Here is a 23,534-nt window from a genome sequence, read left to right as displayed (position 1 = left end):
GCTGTTTTCTCTCTCTCTTTTTTAATGTTTATTTCTGAGAGAGAGAGAGACAGAGTGTGAGCAGGGGAGGGGCAGAGACAGAGGGAGACACAGAATCCGAAGCAGGCTCCAGGCTCTGAACTGTCAGCACAGGGCCTGGAGGCGGAGCTCCAACTCACCAACTGTGAGATCATGACTTGAGCTGAAGTCCAGCGCTTAACCAACTAAGCCACCCAGGCGCTCTGTCTGTCTGTCTGTCTGTCTCTCTCTTTTAATCTTTATTTTAAGTAGGCTCCACACCCAGCATGGGACTTGAACTCACAACCCTGAGATCGTGCTCTACCAACTGAGCCAGCCAGGTGTCCTGGCTCTTTGTTCTCTCATCTGTAGCTTGTTAGTTTTCATAGGGATTTCTCCTAGATTTTCTCACTTACTATACTCTCCCTGGGTGTTTCTGTCTATTTCATGTGGTTTCAAAAGCTGATGACTTTCAAACCTAATCTCTGGCTCAGATCCCTCTCCTTCTTCAACATAAGCAATTGCCTATTTTCTATCTTTATGTGGATACCTTATAGGCTGCTCAAATTCTCCATGTTCCAAACTGACCTCATCGTGTCCACCTTCTCTGCATAGAACCTATGGCCCTTATTTCTCTGTCTCACTGAGCAATGCTACCATCCATTCAGCTGCTCAAGCCATAAACCTAAGAACTGTCCTTGTTTCCTGCTTCTCCTTAACCCTTACATCCAATCATCAACTCCTATCAAAGATAACTTATAGGGGCGCCTGGGTGGCTCAGTCAGTTAAGCGGCCGACTTCGGCTCAGGTCATGATCTCGCGGTCCGTGAGTTCGAGCCCCGCGTCGGGCTCTGTGCTGACAGCTCAGAGCCTGGAGCCTGTTTCAGATTCTGTGTCTCCCTCTCCCTGACCCTCCCCCGTTCATGCTTTATCTCTCTCTGTCTCAAAAATAAATAAACGTTAAAAAAAAAGATAACTTATAATCTTTCTCAAATAATTCACATCTCTTCATCTCCAATATCTTCTCATTGGTCTAAGCAATGTTGCCTTTCTTCCAAACTACTGAAGAAAGCCTTTTGTAACTGGTGTCCAGGCCCTTAGTCTTGCCTGCTCTCCAATATTTTCTGGGCACTAAAAAATATTTTTTGGTAAACTAAAAATTTGATCCTATTATTTTCTTTCTTAAAACCCTTCAATGGTTCCACATTGCCTTTTGGGATAAAATCCAAAGTCTTTATTATGATCTACATGGCCCAGAGACATTTGGACCCCCTAGACTATTTTAGTCTCATTCAGACTTGGACCCCATATACCGTTTCAGTGCCAGTGCCCCCTGGCACTTTTATTCTAGCCATTCTGAATTGCCTTCATTTCCCTGAGTGGGTTTGCTATCTTTTGCCTCCTGCCCTTTGCATAGGCTCTTCTGTCTCTGTGCCTCGTTAACTCCTGCCAATTGTTGAGCTCTTAGCTTAGATATTATGTCCTCCAGAGAGCATTCCCGGACTCCCAAATCCAGTGAGGTGCACCTTCTTTATGTTCCCTTAACACTTTGTATTTCCTCCATCACAGAACTTACTGCTCTGTAATTGTACCTTTATCCTGTTTTCTGACTACACTGTACATTCCATGAAGACAGGAACATTGCTGCCTGTTGACCACTGTATCTCTACAAACTAACACAGTGTTCAATTCATACTAGTTGCTCACAAGCAAATGCTAAATAAAGGAAAGATCAAAGAGGGGCACGCGGGTGGTTCAGTCGGTTAAGCTTCTGTATCCAGCTCTTGATTTCAGCTCAGGTCATGATTTCATGGTTCATGGGATCTAGCCCAGCATCAGGCTCTGCACTGACAGCAAGGAACCTGCTTGGGATTCTCTATCTCTCCCTCTCTCTCTGCCCCTCCCCTGCTCACTCTCTCTTCCTCAAAATAAATAAACTTAAAAAAAAAAAAAAAGGAGGGGCGCCTGGGTGGCTCAGTCGGTTGAACGTCCGACTTCGGCTCAGGTCATGATCGCACAGTTCGTGGGTTCGAGCCCCGCGTCGGGCTCTGTGCTGACAGCTCAGAGCCTGGAGCCTGTTTCAGATTCTGTGTCTCCCTCTCTCTGACCCTCCCCCGTTCATGCTGTCTGTCTCTCTGTCTCAAAAGTAAATAAACGTGCTTCAGATTCTCTGTCTCCCTCTCTCTCTGCCCTTCCCCCATTCACACTCTGTCTCTGTGTCTCTCAAAAATGAATAAACGTTAAAAAAATTTTTTTTAAAATAAAAATTAAAAAAAATTAAAAAATAAAAAAAAGGAAAGATCAAAGAAATCAGCATTATCAATTTTGGAGGCCATGGCATAATCTCACTAGTTTGAAGCTTTTTGCATAAATTTATCAAGTGCGTGAGTTAGAAGGGGTTCAGGAAATCACTTTGTTCAACTTCCCACTCAATGTAAAAACCCTATGACATCGTGCCTTAAAGACAGCCCTTTATCCCCTCTATATGAACACTTCTAGAGGTGAAGAACACACTGATTTTCAAGAAAGTTACTCCTATTGATGACTAATTGTTTTTTTTTTTAATTTTCCTCATTGTAAGCACTTCCCTATTACAGCTTCCATCCATAGTTAAAGTTCTGCCTTCTTGAGCAGCACAAAACTAATCTTTTCCTTTCTTGAGCAACTCAAAATTAATCTTTTCCTTTTTCCGTATAAGAACCCTTCCAAGTAGATGAAGGTCATTATTATGTCCTTTCTAAACCATTGATTTTCAAGATTTAATGTACAACAGAATTGCCTGGGGAAGATGCAAAAAATGTAGATCTCCTGGTCCTATCCCCAGAGACTCTGATTCAATAGGTCTGGGATTGAGCTCAGGAATCTGAAATTTTTATTTTTTTATTTTTTTTATTTTTTTTATTTTTGGGACAGAGAGAGACAGAGCATGAACGGGGGAGGGGCAGAGAGAGAGGGAGACACAGAATCGGAAACAGGCTCCAGGCTCTGAGCCATCAGCCCAGAGCCTGACACGGGGCTCGAACTCACGGACCGCGAGATCGTGACCTGGCTGAAGTCGGACGCTTAACCGACTGAGCCACCCAGGCGCCCCAGGAATCTGAAATTTTAACAAGTATCCCAGAGAATTCTGATATGGATAGTCCATAGACTACTTGTCAAGAGACACTGCCTAGGAAAATGTATTTTTAAAAATTTCCAATAAATGGTGTTTATAAGACTTGGTCTTCAAAGTCACTAGATATTTGTGTCTATTCAAGTGTAGCCCCCATGCTAGAACCAAATATTCAGGTATATTTTTTAATTTTTTTTTTTACACTTATTTATTTTTGAGAGACAGAGAGAGAGAGCGGGGGAGGGGCAGAGAGAGAGGGAGCCACAGAATCCGAAGCAGGCTCCAGGCTCCGAGCTCTCAGCACAGAGCCCGACGAGGGGCTCAAACCCACGAACTGTGAGATCACGACCTGAGCCGAAGTCGGACGCCCAACCCACTGAGCCTCCCGGGCGCCCCGGGTGTATTTTGATTAATTAGAAGTGGAGCGAAGATATTATCTCCATTAACCTGCTTTCTGTACCTTCTGAAACTGTACACGTGTCACATTATTGACTGTGATTTTGTTGTTAGCTAAAACCCGTTAGGGCGGGAATGGATTACAGGGAATGGATAACCTGAAGGTCACAGATGAGAAAGAAAGAGAAAGGGGCACCTGGATGGCTCGGCCGGTCAAGCGTCTGCATCTGGCTCCCGATTTCAGCTCAGGTCATGATCTTACGGTTCGTGGGATCGAACCCCGCGTTGGGCTCCGCGCTGACAGTGAGGCGCTGGCTTGGGATTCGCTCTCCCTCTCTGCACCTCCTCTGCTCACTCTCTTTCCCTCAAAAACAAACACGTAAACGTTAACAAAAAATGACAGAGGGAATGGGGGGAGACGACAGTAGATAAAGGCATATCCTGAAGAGGGGCAGCCATATATAGTATCCCGCTAAAGGTGGCACACTGACTTCTGGGTAAGTCCACTTCCCCTGAGCCCCTGAGATGTCCCCCTGCCAGCCTTTTGTGGGAACTGCTGCCCCCGGTCACCTCCTGATCCTCTCTCTGGAGTCTCAGCAGATTAACAATCTGCTTTACGTCTTATTAGAAAGCTGTCCTTCTTGTCCAGCTGCCCAACCTCTTAACCCACAATAAGGATCACTATTCTGTAAGCAGCCCTGCCACATCAGAAGGAACTGGAACCTTGGCACACTTCTTCGGAAACATTTTTGATATCTCACAGACTACCGAGGGTACCTTGGCATATTTGTAAAAGATGATCTAAAACTCTAAATATAGCTATGAGCACCATTCTCCCACATGCATACAATTTGAATAGGTCTGGCAAGATGCTTTTAAGCTCATAAAAGTGTCATAGAATGTTATGAATTGGCTTTACATGCTTCAGTACACCCGGTGTACAGATTAGCACTTTCTGTTATGACACCCAGGCTCTGTGCTCCCTACTCCAAACAGCAGGAAAAATTTATGAGCCAGAAAACCTTTCTCGGATTTGGCCTTAGGGCAGTGAGCAGTGGAATTTAGCTGCTCACAAGGCTGGAGTCTGAGGCTCCCAGAAATCCAGGGGGGGGGGGGAGCAGTCACATTGGGTGAAATTAGTTGTTAGCGTCTTCAGATAGAACTGGAAGTCTGAAAGGGACTTGGGGTTGCAAGCAACAAAACTTTGAAACATGGCAGCTTTGTGGAGAATGCAAGGATGGGGACATGATCTCAACTATGATGTGAAGAGAGGCGAGTTTAGAATGTGAGTCTGAGAAAAAAAAGATCTTTTTTTTTTTTTTTTTTTTTTTACATTTATTTATTTTTGAGCTACGGGGAGAGACAAAGCGCGAGCGGGAGCAGAGAGAGAGGGAGATACAGAATCCGAAGCAGGCTCCAGGCTCTGAGCTGTCAGCATGGAGCCTGAGGCGGGGCTCGAACTCACGGACCGCGAGATCATGACCTGAGCCGAAGTCGGAAGCCCAACCGACTGAGCCACCCAGGCGCCCCCAAAAGATCTTTCTACTGCAGATGTTAGGATGAAGTGATTTCAATTCTCACATGCATATATGCATACCTCAAAAAGAGTTGGGACCAGACTCTTTTAATTTTTGAAAATTTGTTTTGAGAGAGAGAGCAAGGGCGAGTGGGGGAGACGGGCAGAGGGAGAGAGAGAATCTCCAACAGGCTCCAGGCTCAGCGTGGAGCCCACTGTGGGGCTCGATCCTATGACCCTGGGATCACGACCCAAGCTGACATCAAGAGTTGGATGCTCAACCGACTGAGCCACCCAGGTGCCCCTGGACCAGAACTCGGTAATAACCAATTAGAGAAAAGCCCAGAACGTATTGAGAACAAAGTGAGCCGGAGGGAAGCCAGCTGATGAGAAGTTGAATAAAGGCTTTTTGGAAAAGCGATGCCTCAACTGAATCCTGAAAGATGAGTAGGCGTTACCCAGAGGGAAGAGTTCGGGGAGTTCAACTCAGTCAAGGGGAGCGGCATGGTATGTGGCAGGAAATGTAGGTAACCGAGGAGGACTAGACCAGAGCATGAAGTACAAAGCCAGTGAGTGGTGAGAGATGAAGCTGGAAAGATAGGCAAGAGCCAAATCATGAAAGGCCCTGTATGCTACGCTAAGGCTGCTGGACTTTCTTCTGTACGCCGTAGGGGAGCTGGTAAGTGACCATTTTGATAAGGTGCTCTGGCTGCAGTGTAGAGAATGGAAAGGACCAGAGAGAGGCAAGACCAGAAGGAGGGCGACTAGTTAGGAGGCTGCTGTAATAGCTCAGGATGTTGTGACTAGGGTCTGAACCAAGAGGGAGCACTGGGGATGGCAGGAAGGGAATGGGTTTGAGTCTGAGAGAGACTGTTCAGACAGAGTTGTGTTGTCCTCGTTTTGTGTTGATCCACGCCTTAGTTTGACCCTGAGGTCAAAGTGGTGGATGTGGTGGCAGTAGAGAGAGGGTATGAAAATCATTCTGAAAACGTCCTTTTCAAAAGAAAAATATTCTCTTCTCTGCTCAGCTTGCAAGGGTAACCATTTGCCGACGATTGGTCGCTTAGCCTATCGTGGAGGGTTAATAACTAATGTAGTTCAGCCTGCTCTGGGCAATTGTGCAATGGGAATAAAGCAAGCTAGGGTCAGAGCAGGGGAGAAAGGTTCTGCCAGCTGTCTCTTTTCCTCTCTCCAAATGCCCAAATACCCTCTGCGCAATCCCACAAAAAAAAAAAGAAACTTTCTGGGCCAGAAATCTGTTTATTTTACAAAGGAAGAGTCCGGAAGAGGTATGGAATGCATTTGACAATGATATTGACTTCAGTACATACAGGAACAGTCAGAAGAAATAACTAGAATAAATGTTAAATTATTAGGACAATTATCACAGAAATTAAGTTTAAAACACTACAGGAAGTTTTAGGGGCACCTGGCTAGCTCAGTCGACAGAGCATGCAACTCTTGATCTCAGAGTTGTGAGTTCAAGCCCCAAGTTGGGTGTGGGGCCTGCTTTAAAAATAATACTAAAGAAAGTTTTAAAAATTATAGTCCAAAAGTTTAAAAAATTATAGTTCAATATATCCATTTAAAAATGAATCTTGTGGGGTGCCTGGCTGGCTCAGCCCTTGGAGCATGCGACGCTTTTTTTTTTTTTTAATGTTTATTTATGTTGAGAGAGAGAGAAAGAGAGAGAGAGAGAGAGAGATTGAGAGAATGGGGGAGGGGTAGAGACAGAGGGAGCAGAGAATCCGAGGCAGGCTCCACACTGCCCCTCAGAGCCAGATTTGGGGCTTGAACCCACCAACCTTGAGATCACAACCTGAGCCAAAGTTGGACGTTTTACCAACCGAGCCACTCAGGAGCCCTAAGTATGGGACTCTTGATCTCAGTGTTATGAGTTCAAGCCCCGTGCTGGACACAGGGCTTACTTAAAAAATAAATGAAAAAAATAAAAATGAATCTTGTTGTAAAAAAAAAAAAAACAACAGAATAAACAGAATAAGCAGTATATCAGATTATGAAGTGAGGTTACAATAGAGCCATCATGTAAAGCATGTTAATAAAACTGAACTCAGAATGCTTAATACTGAATAAATTAATCAGGAAGAGTTAGATGATAGATTATGCTTGAACAAGAATAGAAAAGATCCCAGGCTTAGATTATATAAATGTGACTATGTAATTATTCTTAACTATGGATGTGAAAGGAGACTTAAATATTAGATCAACACTAGATATCAATCAAATATCAAGGAAACAAGGAATAGAACGAATGATGTGATGGAAATAAATGTCTAATAGGTCTCCAAGCCTTGTTGAGTCCTCCTATAAAATCTCTCTTAAATTTGTCTCCTAAACATTTCTGACACCACTACCTTAGTCTTCCAGAATAGTTAAATCTCCTCTATACCATTTTTTTCCTGTTTAAACTCATCCAGTGTAATGATATCATATCCTCTTTGAGAAATTTGTCTAATAAATCCAACCAAAACATCTCTTTCTGACCTGAAGGTCTTTTATAATCTAGTTCCATGCTACCTATGCAAGCTTATCTTTCATTCATTCCAACGTGCCCCCTATGGTCAGGCCATGCTGCGGCCTGTTCCTAAAACACGACATGCTCTTTTTCTGTCTCTGTCCCTTCCTGAGGTGTAATACTCTATCTGCTCTGTCTGCCCCACTGTCCTTCATGGCTCAGATCAAATTCCAACCCTGCCATGAAGATTTCCTTAACTTTCTTAGTTCTTTGATTTCCCATTACGATTATAAATGGAAACATATACCCTATAGATAATTTAACTATTATTTAACAGTGTATTATATGCAAGTCTTACTTCTTCAGCTACATTGTAAACTCATCAAGGGGATATAATTCAATATTACTTCAATTATCCCAATTGGGTCCAGGCCATTTTCATTCTAACATTTTCACCGATTTTGCTACAGTACATATTTGAACTCTAAGAACATGTTGATTTCTTCCTTTCCTTTCCTTTCCTTTCCTTTCCTTTCCTTTCCTTTCCTTTCCTTTCCTTCCCTTCCCTTCCCTTCCCTTCCCTTCCCTTCCCTTCCCTTCCCTTTCCTTTTCCTTCCTCCCTCCCTCCTTCCCTCCCTCCCTCCCTCTTTCTTTCTTTCTTTCTTTCTTTCTTTCTTTCTTTCTAGTAGGCTCCACGCCCAACATGGGGCTTGAACTCACAACCTTGAGATCAAGAGTTACTCTCTCCACTGGACTGAGCCAGCCAGGCACCCCAAACATGTTGATTTCTTACTTGTATGTACAAACATTTGATTCAGAATTACATTTCATTGACTGTTTTTGTTGAGAAAGCATATTAAGAGTGAATTCAATGAACCCAGTTTAAATCTTTGATCAATTTTCTATAAAATGCTATTAAACCATTTTAATATTTTTTGTATTTTTATTTTACTGAAACTTTAATCTTAAGCACTTTTTTCCATGTTCATTTTACAATGAATATTTATCAATTTTCACATTTTTACAGAGACATAATTGACATACAATGAAGTACACATAATGAAAGTGTGCAATTTGATAAGTTTGGACATACGTACACACTCATGCAGCCATCACCATGATGAACTTGGTGAATATACCATTCTCTCATTCTGTGCTTTCTCTTTTCATTCCCTCAACAAGAATCTTTGTCTTTCAAAGAGCAGAGATTTATAATCTAGATAAGGTCAAATTTGTTAATTTTTTAATGGATTGTGTTATTGGTGTCACGTTTAAGACATCTTTCCCTAAAATCAAGGCCACAAATATTTCCTCCTATGTTTTATTTCAAGTTTTAGGTTTTACATTTAGGTCTGTGATTCACTGTTGGTTAGCGTTTATATGTGATGTGAGGTATGGATCTATGTTTGTCTTTTTTGCATATGAATATTATTTATTTATTTATTTATTTATTTATTTATTTATTTATTTATTTATTTTTGAGAGAGGGAGAGAGACAGATGCAAGTGGGGGAGGGGCGGAGAGGGAGGGACAGAGAGACTCCCAAGCAGGCTCCGCACTGTCAGCACAGAGCCTGATGTGGGGCTCAAACCCAGGAACTTCGATATTATGACCTGAGTGAAGTCAGATGCTTAACTGAATGAGCCACCCACGTGCCCCCGCATATGAATATTTAATTGTGCTAGCAGCATTTGTTGGAACTGTCTTGTTTTCCACTTATTTGCCTTTATACCATTGTCAAACGTCATTTGTCCGTATATATGAGTTTATTTCTGGACTTTCTATTCTGTGCCATTAATCTATTTCTCTGTTTTTTTTTTTTTTTTTAAATTTTTTTTTTTTTTCAAAGTTTATTTATTTTTTGGGACAGAGAGAGACAGAGCATGAATGGGGGAGGGACAGAGAGAGGGAGACACAGAATTGGAAACAGGCTCCAGGCTCTGAGCCATCAGCCCAGAGCCCGACGCGGGGCTCGAACCCACGGACCGCGAGATCGTGACCTGGCTGAAGTCGGACGCTTAACCGACTGCGCCACCCAGGCGCCCCTATTTCTCTGTTTTTAAACGAGTACCACACTGCCTTGATTAGTGTAGCTTTGTCTTGAATTTTGTTCTTCTTTTTCCAAATTGTGATTACTATTCTAGATCCTTTGCATCTTCGTATGAATTCGAGAATTGGCTTGCCAATTTCTACAAAAATGCCTTCTGAGGCTTTGGGGAGAATTGACATCATAACAGTATTGTCTTCCAACCCTTGGAGTTGATATGTATCCATTTATGATGTATTTAATTTGTTTTAGCAGTAGTTTGTAGTTTTCTGTGTACAGGTCTTTCACATCTTTGTCAGATTTCCTATTCTGCAACTGTGTCAAACTCATTTATTTGTTCTTGTAGCTGTTTTGTAGACTCCACTGGATTTTCTGCATTGATGATCATATCATCTACGAATAAAGACTCCTTTCCAATCCAGATGCTTATCTGCCTCAAACTCTCCCTCTCTCTCTCCCTCCCTTCCTCCCTCTCTTCCTCCTTTCTTCCCTTCCAGCTTGTCTCCCACCCTCCTACCTTCCTGTTCTCTTTTCTCTCTCTCCTTCTCTTCTTTCTTCCTTCCTTTCTTTCTTTCTCTCTCTCTCTCCCCTCTTTCTTTCTTTCTTTCTTTTTTTTTTGAGAAAGAGAGAGAGTGCACATGAGCAGGGGAGGGACAGAAGGAGAGGGAGAGAGAGAATCTCAAGTAGGCTCCGTGCCCAGTGCTGAGCCAGACGTGGGACTAGGGGCTCCATCTCACCACTGAGATCATGACCTGAGTCAAAATCAAGAATCAGGCTCAACTGACTGAGCCACCCAGGCGTGCCTCGTTCCTTCCCTTCTCTTCCCTTCCCTTCCCTTCCCTTCCCTTTCCTTATCTTTTCTCTTTTCTTTTCTTTTCTTTTCTTTTCTTTTCTTTTCTTCTCTTTTCTTCTCTTTTCTTCTCTTTTCTCTTCTCTTCTCTTCTCTTCTCTTCTCTTCTCTTCTCTTCTTTCTCCTTTCCTCTCTTTTCCTCTCCTCTCCTCTCCTCTCTTCTCTTCTTTTCTTTTCTTTCCTTCCTTTGCCGTCTTACTCTGTCTAGAAATTTCAGTACAATGTTCAATGAGTTGGTGAGAGTGGGCATCCTTTTCTTGTTCCTGATCTTAGAAAGAAAGCCTTCTTTCACCATCAAGTTTATTGTTAGTTGTAGGTGTTTCATAGATTTTCTTTATTCCAGTCGAGGAAGTTTCTGGAAATTCTCTCAAAGCAATAAAATTGAGCATTTGCAGGTCTTACTTCACTTGTGTCTCATACCTCATGTATTACTTTTTTTTGTTGACTGATATTCAGTGTCTTGAAAACCATAGTTTCATATACTTTGTTCAAGTTTTTGGCTATTTCAGGTAGGACAATAAATCTGGTGTCTTTAGGCTATGTTGGCTTTAAGCAGAAGAACTAAGACTCTTTTTTCTTTTTTGCCATATATAATATATTAAAGATATTTAAAAAAACTGAACATTCCCAGTACTGGCAAAATAATCTTACTTATATTGTTTTGACAATGTAAATAGGTACAACCTTTTGGGAAGCAACTTGTCAATATTTATTAAGAGACTTAAAATATTTCTACCCTATGATTAAGTAACTGAGTTTCTTGGAATCTAGAGTAAGGAAAACATACATAAGAAAAGCACTTTATTAGTAATAATCTTAATAGCAAGGTTATGCATAATAAAGGAATATTGGTAAGAACCTAACATGCAATAACAGATGTACAGATCAAGCAGTATATGGTTATATAATATAGAGAAATATATAATATGCAGTATATAGTTATATCTGTAAAGAGGGGTGCCTGGCTGGATCAGTCAGAAAAGCATGCAACTCTTGATCTGGGGGCTGTGAGTTCAAGCCCCACATTGGATGTGGAGATTACTTAAATAAATAAATTAACATTTAAAATAATATCTGTAAAGAGGAGATAATAATAAAAATGCTTATATCAATTTATAAAATAAATAAATACTATAGATATTTATATGTATCATAACTAATAAATAAAATAAAAATTTATGCCTACAGGAAAACCTGGAATCAAATGTATAAAAATATTATCACCAAATACATACCTTTGGTTGTCTCTGTGAACCAGGGCTAGGGGTAAATTTTCTTAATAATAATAATAATAATAATAAAACCTTTAACAAATCTGTTGTGATAATCTTGGGTTTATAGGATTTCAAAAGAGAAGACAGTCAATATAAGTCCATATAAGAAAGTTGGTTGATTTGAAAATTGATGGAAATTGTTAATGAGTAAACTTAGTGATTTTATATAAATTAACCAGGCAGTACTTAGCAACTGGTAGTAACTGTTATATGGAGATAACTTTGAAGGACTTAAGTAGCCAAAATTTTTTGGACTGAGAAGAGACATTAATGCAGATATTTTTCTGCCAGAAGTTACAGTGGTTAAGAACTTAGGGTTAAGGGCACCTAGTGGCTCAGTTGGTTAACGTCCGACTTCAGCTCAGGTCACGATCTCGCGGTCTTTGGGTTTGAGCCCCGTGTCCGGCTCTGTGCTGACAGCTCAGAGCCTGGAGCCTGTTTCAGATTCTGTGTCTCCCTCTCTCTCTGCCCCTCCCCTGCTCATGCTCTGTGTCTCTCTGTCTCAAAAATAAATAAAAAAAAAAAAAAATTAAAAAAAAAGAAGGGCACCTGGGTAGCTCTGTCGGTTAAGCGTCCGACTTCGGCTCCGGTCATGATCTTTCAGTTCATGGGTTTGAGCCCTGCATTGGGCTCTGTGCTGACAGCTCAGAGCCTGGAGCCTGTTTCGGATTCTGTGTCTCCCTCTCTCTCTGCCCCTCCCCGACTCACGCTCTGTCTCTCTCAAAAATAAAATAAAACATTAAAAAAAATTTTTTTTAAAAAGTGAACCTAGGGTTAGGAGTCAATCATATTCCTGTTCAAATTTTTGCTTTGCCACTTTTCAACTGAAACCTTGAACAAGTTACTTAATTTCTCTGAACCAGTTTCCTCACTTATAAAATGGGGATAATTTGGGCGCCTGGGTGGCTCAGTCGGTTAAATGTCAGACTTCAGCTCGGGTCAAGATCTCACAGTTCGTGAGTTTGAACCCCATGTCAGGCTTGCTGCTGTTAGTGCAGACCCCACTCCGGAGCCTGCTGTCTCCCTCTCTCTGCCCCACCCCCCCTCTCTGCCCCTCCCCCTGCTCGTGTGCTCTCTCTCTCTCTCTCTCAACAATAAATAAGTAAGTAAGTAAATACAATGGGTTTAATAATAATGTCTACTCCACAGGACCCTTGTGCAATTAAGAGAGATCATTTACTAGGTATTACTAGCAAGCAGAGTATGTTAATGATAATGGCAATTATACTAGCAAAGGTTCTTTGAGGACTTCCTATGTGCTAGATACTCTTCTAGATGCTCTACATGTATTAAATAATTCTAATCCTCACAGTATCCCTGTAAGGTAGGTGGGATTATCATACCTGTTTTTCAGATAAGAAAAAGGGGACACAAAGAAGCTAAGGTACTTGCCCAAGACCACATAATTATTATTAATTAAAATTGTTTTTGTTAACATTTATTTATTTCCAAGAGATAGAGAGAGACACGGTGTGAGGGGGGAGGTGCAGAGAGAACCAACTGAGCCACCCAGCTGAGTCACCCGGGCGCCCTTAGGTAATTACTAAGTTGTAGAGGAATAGAAGCAGAAAGGCCAGTGTGAGGAGACTACAATAGAGAAAATAATGACTTGAACGAAGTTTATGGCGGTAGAGACGATGTTAGTATTCACGTAGTATGGTGCATTTATGGTTTTGCCAACCTATCAAAAGGCTATTGTTTATGACCGGTAGGAGAAGCCATTGCCAGCTCAGAAAATCTTATTTTATTATTTTATTATTATTATTATTATTATTATTATTTAGCTAAGAAAATTTTAAAGGCCTCTGGAACTGTATGTCTGTATCCTTAAAAAAAAAAGGTTTTAATCTAAATAGAAGTATTTAAGGTGAAGAATTTATTAAGGAGTATTCAACTTGCACAAAATAGAGAAGTCAATGAAGCCATCAAGGATAACCTAGTTGTTTATTCAGTAGTACCTTAGAATTATCTACTCCGTTATTGAGTGACTATGGCTAGCTGTTTCAATAGAGAGACCTTTACAACCACAAAAGAGTGGGAAAGTGTGTTACTTTTCTACATTAACTATTCGTGTTAAAGACAGGAAGTGTAAAACATGAGGTCATTGCAACCAATATATTTTCTCCTACTTTGTGGAATCGTACCATAATTGTAGACAAAGTACTTAAGCAGAAATAAATAGCTCTTGAGGGTTAGCATTGCCAACCTAAACCTATAATGTTAGTGAAGACTGAAATTTCTGACTGCCTCACCAAAACAAGACACATCTAAAATAACTTGCAATATTTGATCATACCCTCTCTTGTTCAGGGAACACAGCTTTGACCCTTCCTTCTGACAACTTACAAGTAGGCTAACTGGGGTCATGATTATGGCAGTGGCCAAGAAGAAATAGTCTTGGTGCCACATGGAGAGGAAAAACTGGAGTTTAGGGTCATTTGTGACCCAGTTATCACTTTAGAGCTTTAGGTTTATCAGATTTTAATTAATCTTTTAAGTAATCTCTGCACCCAATGTGGAGCTCGAACTCATAACCCTGACTGAAGTCAAGAGTCACATTCTCTACCAACCAAGCCAGCCAGGCAACCCTAGAAATTTAGGTTTGTAGACTTAGTCTTTAAGAGGAATTTTGGGGTGCCTGGGTGGCTCAGTCGGTTAAGCGTCCAACTCTTGATATCAGCTCAAGTCATGATTTCATGGTCATGAGATTGAGCCCTGCATTGGGCTACACACTGAGCATGGAGACTGCTTGGGATTCTCTCTCCCTTTCTCTGTGCCCCTCCCCTACTCTCTCATGCACGCACATGTGCTCTTTCTCGCTCTCTCTCAAAATAAATAAACTCAAAAAAAAAAATAAAAGGAATTTCATCATCAAACCAAACCCCCCGCCCCCAACAAAAAAGCAAAAAACCCGTGTAGTTTGGGTATACCATCACCAGGTGATACCTCAGTCACAGTCCCACAGAGATTTATGTCCTACATTTACGTGATCGAGAGAGAGGGAACCAAAAAACATAAACCCGTAAACCAGCCACTCTTCACATGAAATAAATGCTATGTATGATAATGAAGATTTGAACCCCCTCCCCCCCAATTTTTTTTAATGTTTATTTATTGTTGAGAGAAAGACAGACAGAGCATGAGTCGGGGAGGGGCAGAAAGAGAGGGAGACACAGAATCTGAAGCAGGCTCCAGGCTCTGAGCTGTCAGCAAAGAGCCTGACATGGGGCTGGAACCCACGAACTATGGGATGATGTCCTGAGCCGAAGTCGGACGCTCAACCGACTGAGCCACCCACGCACTCTTGAACCAAAAAATTTTTTGAGCCAAATTTTAAGGTAAACAAATATAATTAGACTTTCGTAGATGTGTAGATGTCCAACTTGATTCTTCATCATTTCATCACAACCTTTTTTTTTTTTTTTTTTTTAAGTAATCTCCATGCCCATCGTGGGGCTCAAACTCATGATCTGGAAATCACCACCTAATGCTGCACCGACTGAGACAGTGACCCAGCCAGGCGCCCCACAAGCTTCATTTTATACACAGATTTTGGGCCAAATGTTTCTATCTTATTCTATTTAAGGACATAAAGAATCTAAACTCTGCTGGCATTTATATTTTCTCCTGAGGTTTTAATCTAGCTTGATATCATAATTCCTTTAATATGCTTTACTGAAATGCCACTAATGTCTGTTTTTCTCTATCACAGGTATAGCCTGCTTATAGGTAGCATGATTGTTGCCTAGGTTTTCCTATTAGGAATTTGGATTTTGCTCAAAAAGGCCCTACTTCATCATTCTCTTTCACATAGTACAAGAAGAAGAAGAAAATTATACAAGACAAGATTACCCAAAAGGCATATGGCATGTTTCCATGTTTATATATAAAGAGGAGACTTTCCAATGTAATACTAAAGAAGACTAAAAAAAAAAAAAAATCTTCCTCAACCTTATGTTTTCTAATTACAGTTTTAATAATCTAGTGTGATGCTTTATATACTTTCTTTCGGCCAAGCTAAAGTAGCAAAATTCTGTGCTCTAGCTCTGTATCTTTTACATGCTCCTCTAATAAGAAAGCTCTTCAGGATGTTTAACAGACTTGTGTCACTTACACAAAACAAAAGAAAACAAAACAAGCAAATATATATATATATATATATATATATATACAGAAAAAATATATATACAAAAAAAAATATATATATATATATTGGCTTTTTATTTTTATTTATTTATTTTTTAATTTTTTTGTAATCTTATTATTTTTTAAAATAATGTATTGTCAAATTGGCTTTCATAAAACACCCAGTGCTCATCCCATCAAGTGCCCTCCTCAATGCCCATCGCCCATTTTCCCCTCTCCACCCCCACCCCGCATCCACCTTCAGTTTGTTCTCTGTATTTAAGAGTCTCTTGTGGTTTGCCTCCCTCCCTCTCTGTTTGTGTTGGTTTTTTATTTTTGAGTAAACTCTACCCCCAATGTGGGGCTCGAACTCACAATTCCAAGATCAAGATCAAGAGTCACATGCTCTATTCACTGAGCTGCATTTTAAGGTATATTTTTGAGAAGGATTTGGAACAGATGTTTAAACTTTTTTTTTTTTTTTTTTTTTTTAAGAGGGAGAGAACGCGAGGGGCACCTGGGTGGCTCAGTTCACTGAGCTGCATTTTAAGGTATATTTTTGAGAAGGATTTGGAACAGATATTTAAACTTTTTTTTTTTTTTTTTTTTAAGAGGGAGAGAACGCGAGGGGCACCTGGGTGGCTCAGTTCACTGAGCTGCATTTTAAGGTATATTTTTGAGAAGGATTTGGAACAGATATTTAAACTTTTTTTTTTTTTTTTAAGAGGGAGAGAACGCGAGGGGCACCTGGGTGGCTCAGTCGGTTAAGTGTCTGGCTTTTGGTTTCAGCTCAGGTCATGAACTCAGTTTTGTGGGTTTGAGTCCCACATCCGGCTCTGTGCTGGCCTCGTGGAGCCTGCTTGGGATTCTTCCTCTCTCTCTGCCTCTCCCCTGCTCAGGCTCTCTCTGTCTCTCTCAAAATAAATAAATAAACTTAAAAAAAAAATAAGAGAGAATGAGTGGGTGGGGAAGAGGAGCAGAGGGAGAGAGAAAGACTCTGAACCAGGCTCCATGCTTAGCACAGAAATCGATGTGGGGCTCGATCTCACGACCCTGGGATCATGACCTGAGCTGAAATCAAGAGTTGGGCCACCCAGGCACCCCTGGGACAGATATTTAAATGGATTTCATGGTATCAGGTTAACATACTAGAAACCTAGAGGTCAAAATCTGGAATTGCATTAGAGACATTAAACAGGAATTGGAATCAGGTTAAGGGATCATAGTGGTGACACAAAAGTTAGGAGAGGCAGAAATTTGGAGTGAGTTAACAAGGATATAACTTCAACAGCAGCACAGAGGAAAATGTCTGTTAGCGCTGGTGGCACAATAATACAGAAGAATTTAAGAATTGCCATGCTGGTAATTCATGGTTCACTCAATTCAGTGTTCTATTGGCAAAGTGAACCTAGAAAAAAGATAATAATAACCTTTATAATATGGTAGGTGTTTTATGTAATTTTCTCATGTAATCCTCACTACAATCCTATGAAACAGCTAATAATGTTATGATTTCTGGTCCTTAGATGAGGAGTCTGAAGCTTGAGAGGTAAGACTTGTCTATCTCATACCTTGTAAGTGTCATAGCAGGGATTCTGACCACGACAGAATAAAATAGTGCTTGTTGATGTCGACACTGAAGATTAGGTATGCAATAGCTTCTTTTAAGTAATAATGATCACTGATACATTTGTCAAAATCTCTTTTGAGTTAATAAATATTAACTTTGGGATTAGAGAGTTTGTCAAGATCGGTTAAAGCAGTGCAAAGGGTTAGCTGCAAGGGTAGAAGCAGGGACAGAGAGGCAAAGGAGGATCAAGGATGTTGTAAATAGTGTGCTATAAATTATGCTGAAATAAGTTAACGTATAGTCTTCTGAAAGTCCCATACCAGAACAGGGATTTTGGAAGGGACTAAAGATCAAGTTACTAGAGAGAGGAGGACCAAGTGAGTTTCCCCTTTCCCCATGTCGCCAATCATTTTAAGTGCACTTCTCAGGGCTTTCTCTAATTCAAGAGTTGTGCTGAGATTGGAGTGAGCAGAACTGCACATCTCGTTCTAGCTGCAGCTGTGAAGTAGTTCAGTACAGATATATTAATGGCTTTTCCAGGGGTGCCTGGCTGGCTCAGTCAGTAGAGCACGTGACCCTGGATCTTGGGGCTATAAGTTTGAGCCCCGTGTTGGGTGTAGAGATTACTTAAAACTAAAATCTTAAAAAATATATCTTTGTTGATTTAAAAAATAGGTTGTTTTTTAAAAAAACTTTTTTAAACGTTTATTTATTTTTGAGAGAGAGAGACAGAGTGTGAGCGGGGGAGGGCCAGCAAAAGGGAGACACAGAATCCGAAGCAGGCTCCAGGTTCTGAGCTCTCAGCACAGAGCCCAATGTGGGTCTCGAACCACGAACAGTGAGAACATGACCTGAACTAAAGCCGGACGCCTAACCGACTGAGCCACCCAGGCACCCCAAAAATAGGTTTTTTTAGGGCTTCTGATATATATCTTGATGATACCCACCATTTCTTATTTTCCCTGAATTTGTTTATTTATTTATTTTAAGTAAGCCTTATGCCCCAGGCAGGCTTGAATTCACAACCCCGAGATCAAGAGTCACATGCTCTCCCAATAGAGCCAGCTAGCCCCCTGCACCCCCTTCCCCCAAAATTAGCATGTAATTGACCTGATGTTTTCAGGGAACAAACTGCAGAGACTCACAGGGCTTTTTCTTCGCTTCTGATCAAGATTAAAAAAAAATTCATACTATAGTTTGGTCCATTTAATCCCCAGGTTCATTGACTTACTCTAGATCCTGAGATAAAACATATCTCACTTTTGATTCATTTACAGACTGGTTAAGAACATCCTGTAGTCTATCACAATAATCTTGTTCTCTAATAGAAGAATTTGGAGTTTTGGACTGTGCCTTTCCTACTCCATATTGTTTGGAGATGTTGAGTAACTACCAATTTGTTTGGAATAGCAGTGACTCTAAACGGGCCTGGAATTTCAGAAGGTCCCTTTAGACTTCTCTTGAATACAATCACATTTGTCATTTGCCAGTGCTTTATTTGATAGAGGCTGCATATTTTGTTCAAAATCCCTTGTTTTCCTTCTGTAATCTTTGATATGTGTCATCTAGTCCTGGTGATTTATCAACATTTGTTGTTTTTTTTTAAGTTTATTTATTTATTTTGAGAGAGACAGAGCTCAAGCTGGGAAGGGGCAGAGAGAAAGAGACAGAGAGAGAGAGAGAGAAAGAGAGAGAATCCCAAGCAGACTCTGCAGTCGGTGCGGAGCCGGATGTGGGGCTCGAACTCAGGAATCCCTGAGGACCACAACCTGAGCAGAAATCAAGAGTCAGACACTAACTGACTGAGCCGCCCACGTGTCCCTATCAACATTTGTTTTCTAAGTTTGGCTTGGATAATGCTGACTATTGACTGCAATTTAACCAATGGCTAACATGTCCATATCAGAAATAACACTGAAGTGGTAATCATTGTAAAATATTCTCTAGTGTAGAGTGATATAAAAAAAAAAAAAAAAAAGAATCATGCAACATGTCAAGTATCTCTTTGCCCACAATTATCAACAAATTAACTGATTTCTCCCTTGGCTCCTGTATTTGTATATTCCTTGTTATTTAGTTTTCTTTTTTGAGAGGGGCAAGGATATAATAAAGAGATTAACAGTTATTGAGTACCTAATGCTATACTATTACTTGCAGAGAAGAGTTGCTGGAAAAGCGTAATAGCTCATAAGTAACCTTATTTATTCCTAGAACAATCCTTTGTAAAGCACAGACTGTTTTATCTCATCCATAAAATGGAAGAATAATAGGGCTTATTTTACAGGATTGTTATGAGGGCTGAATGGCTTTGTATATGTAAAGGAATGAGACCCGTTCCTGGTAAATAGTAAGCACTACTTTAAATTTTCTTCTCCTTGTTCTTCTTGTTGTCATTTTTTAGTGTCATTTTGCGGAAACTGAAGTACAGAGATTTTAAGTCACTTTTCTGAGTATTCCAGAGGCAGCTAAGTGGTTGGAACGAATTTCTAAATTTCATATTCTTTCCTCTAAACCTTCTCTCTCCTGTTAAATTAATGAAACAAGGAGGCCATCAGACTGAGTGAGGTGGCTCTAGTGTTAAGGCGACTTACTTAAGCAAACCAGAATTTAAGCCTATAAATGCCTCAAGGTTATGAAATCAAAATGCTAAGGACAACCAATCACAAACAGCCAAGGAAGTTTTAAGTCATAGCCAATCAGATAATTTCCCTTCTCTGCTTCCGCATTTTTTCTACTTGTCTTTCCCCTGGCTCCTGTTGGCCGAGCTACTTCTGGTTTGGTACTCTGCCTAATTTAAGTCGATGAGTGCTCAGATCAACTCTGAACATTTTAAAGTATGCCTCAGTTTACCTTTTAACACTCCTTATGGCCTTGATATTTGTGTGAAAGAGCTCTGGAATGTGTTATTTTGTCCGATTGTCTTGTATATCTAGCCAACTTTGCAGGCTTCCTGCTTTTTGTACTTAGACTCTCTTTTAATTCTTTGAAAGATAGTTCTTTTTTAAGAATTAATTTTTATTTATTTTTGAGAGAGAGAGAGAGAGAATGAGCGAGCACGAGTGGGGGAGGGGCAGAGAGCGAGGGAGACACAGAATCCAAAGCAGGCTCCAGGCTCTGAGCTGTCAGCACGGAGCCCAATGCAGGATTCTAACTCATGGACCATGAGACCATGACCTGAGCCGAAGTCAGATGCTTAAGTGACTGAACCACCCAGGTGCCCCAAAAGATTATTTTACTTCTAAATTTGGTTGTACATGGCCATTTTCACTTGATGGGTATCCTGATCCTGAAGACCCATTTTTCCTGGAGTCCAATACATTGTTTTAAATAATGTTGGGGCGCCTGGGTGGCGCAGTCGGTTGAGCGTCCGACTTCAGCCAGGTCACGATCTCGCTGTCCGTGAGTTCGAGCCCCGCATCTGGCTCTGGGCTGATGGCTCAGAGCCTGGAGCCTGTTTCCGATTCTGCGTCTCCCTCTCTCTCTGCCCCTCCCCCGTTCATGCTCTGTCTCTCTCTGTCCCAAAAATAAATAAACGTTGAAAAAAAAAATAAAATAAATAATGTCAAAATTCTTATTGGCTAATTATTAAAAGAGTTCCTTTCCTAATCTTTTCTCTGACTAATGACTTTAGTTTCTCCTCCTGCCCTTCTTGATTCTGGAAGTTCTCAATTAATACTTGATTTGAATTGTGATATAGAGATGAGATATAAGGTACAGCATCCCTTTCAGACACCAGTGGGTTTAAATAATTTGATTTCACTTGCTAATTCATCGTAGGGTCTGATTCTCAGTTCTCTTCCTTCTGTGGGTCATGCATATGGCAAATGTAATTTCTGACAACATAATTTTAATTAGCCTGTATGGCCACAAAGCAATTTAGACAAGTTGTTAATTTCTCCTGCATTTTTCCCCAAAGTAGAGCCAATGGCAGATAAACTTTTGTGGAGATAGCTCTAAGAAAATGAGATTGTTAGCAGATTGCTCAAATTGAAATGCATGTAAAAGAGATGCATTGGATATTCAAATTAATGATAACCGAATATGTCCAAACATTCTGATAGTTTTTTTTTTTTTTTTTTTTTTTTGGTAACTTTACTGACTCTTCATGAAAAAGACTTGAATACTCTGAGTGCAGGTAGAGAGGTAACAGTGGCCTGAATGATTGGGTTCAGGTTCTAAGAATGGCCTCCTAAAATCCAAGATTGATTAGCTTGTTATCTTCAGTGTTAAACCTACAGAATTCCACCTAAAACCAAAACCTTCATTCCAAAAATAAACTTTAAGGTTGTTTAACGATCAAAGAGTTTTCCATCAGCCATACTGACATGATGAGAAGAAACCTGAGATATTTTGGAGATCTTGGCACAACTTCAAAGAGTGATAGAACAGCATGCAGAGAACTTTTCCAAGTTTTCGAAGGCAGCAGTTTGGCTGGGACCCACACATACTTGAAAACATTTAAAAAGTCGTTTCCTATTTTGGAAGTCTAAATTATATGGCAAAATTCATATATGCTTAAAACTCAATTCTGCACCAGTTTTCCTCCCCAAATGCCCCTCCGCCGTTTCTCTCCGTGTCAACACTGGTAAACAATTCCTGAGGCATGTGCGGTAAGCGTTTCAATAAGGTGGCTGATAGCCCTTCTGAATGCTGTTTCAATATATTCTGAAACGAATCCCTTTCACCCCTATCTGATATATTTGCCTTTGTTTTGCAGAGGGAGAAAGGTGAAGCAATTTCCAGATTTGGAGACCCACTGCTAACTGACCTGTGTTTAAGCTGGTGTCGCTTCGCAAGATTTTGGTACCCAAAGCAGCGGAACCGAGATTTAGCATCCTTCCTCTGAGCACACATTTCTTAAAGCAAGCGTTCTGCACGTTTGAACACCGTCTCTTCTCTACCCAACACCTCCTCCCAGCCCGCCCCCTGGTTCCTTCCCACCCTCAACCTCGCCCCCCCCTCAGCCGCCACCCCCCCCCAGCCTGCGCATGCGTCCTAAGAATCCCCTACACTCGCGGCACAAGCTGAGAGTATTGTCGGGGGCTATTCTCTCTCCCAGGAACATGGCGGCGAGTCAGGGAGGTGGTGTTAACAGTGGGGGCGGCGGTTGTGGTGGAGGTGGAAGTAGCGGTGGCGGTGGCGCAGCCGGAGGGGGAGGTGGCGGAGCCGGAGGGGGAGGCGGCGGCGGCGGCGGCGGCGGGACCCTGGTGGTGCCCATCCCGGTACCGACTCTTTTCGGTCAGCCGTTCCCCAACGGGCCGCAGTGGAACCCGGGGAGCCTGCAGCCTCAGCACACGGTGAGGAGCCTGGACCGGGCCCTGGAGGAGGCGGGCAACTCCGGCATCCTGAGCCTCAGCGGTAGGAAACTCCGAGACTTCCCCGGCAGCGGCTACGACCTGACGGACACCACCCAAGCAGGTGACAGGACGGGGTGGGGGGGCGGGGAGGGGAAGCTGGGCTCGGATGGAGGAGGTGGGGGGAGTAGGTGGCTGCGTGGCTGCGTTGTTGGACTCTGCTGGTCTGGGCGGGTTCGCGGGGGCGGCGAGACTGACAAAGTCGGAGCAGCCTGTTCTCCTGAATGTGAGGGGGAGAGGAGGGAATGGTGGCGGGTGTGTGTGTGTGTGTGTGTGTGTGTGTGTGTGTGTGCGCGCGCGCGCGCGCGCGTGCGTGTGTGCTGATTGAAGGATGTATGGAAACCGGGCGGGATGTGAGGGGTGAAAGAGCATTATTGTTAAAGCGACTTTGTCCAGTAAGGAGTAGGGAGGGAGGTATTGACACCTTCCTTAATGCACTTCTTCCAACTCTCCTGGATGTTCCCATCTTTCCCCGGACGGGTTAAAAAAAAAAAAAAAAGACAATACATAAAATCACAATTGCTACATATTCTTTAAAGGCATACGTGCCTGTAAGAATGGCATATTCCTTTTCGTAGTGCAGCGACAGCAGCATTGCCACGGTTTTCTTGTGTTCTTATTTTGTGTGTGTATGTGTGTGAATCATCCGAGAATATTCTTGCCTTCTTGTCACGTATGCCTGTAAAGACTGAGATTTTTCATTTTCCTGGTGTTGAGAAGGTAGTGGTGGTTAAATTAGTATTTGCTGCAGTGGCAAATGAAATCATCAATCACTAACGTGTCTGGTCACTAGGGGAAAGGATCCTTCTTTTGAGTT

At 41.6% G+C, this 23,534-nt stretch overlaps 1 protein-coding gene across 2 annotated transcripts in view; it reads left to right on the top strand.

Moving 5' to 3' along the window:
* Positions 1–22,426: 22,426 nt before the first annotated feature.
* Positions 22,427–23,534, top strand: part of LRCH2 (leucine rich repeats and calponin homology domain containing 2) — a 97,219-nt gene continuing 96,111 nt past the window's right edge. For both annotated transcript variants that reach the window (XM_047082054.1, XM_047082053.1), the window contains exon 1: positions 22,427–22,781. In XM_047082054.1, coding sequence (XP_046938010.1) covers positions 22,427–22,781 — 355 coding nt within the window. The remainder of the gene's footprint in view (positions 22,782–23,534) is intronic.

Source organism: Lynx rufus, unplaced genomic scaffold, assembly GCF_022079265.1.
Source record: "Lynx rufus isolate CCGP_SWC_20201006 ecotype Redwood Valley unplaced genomic scaffold, mLynRuf1.p SCAF_19, whole genome shotgun sequence".
NCBI lineage: Eukaryota > Metazoa > Chordata > Mammalia > Carnivora > Felidae > Lynx > Lynx rufus.
This window is presented reverse-complemented; position numbering and strand designations above follow the sequence as displayed.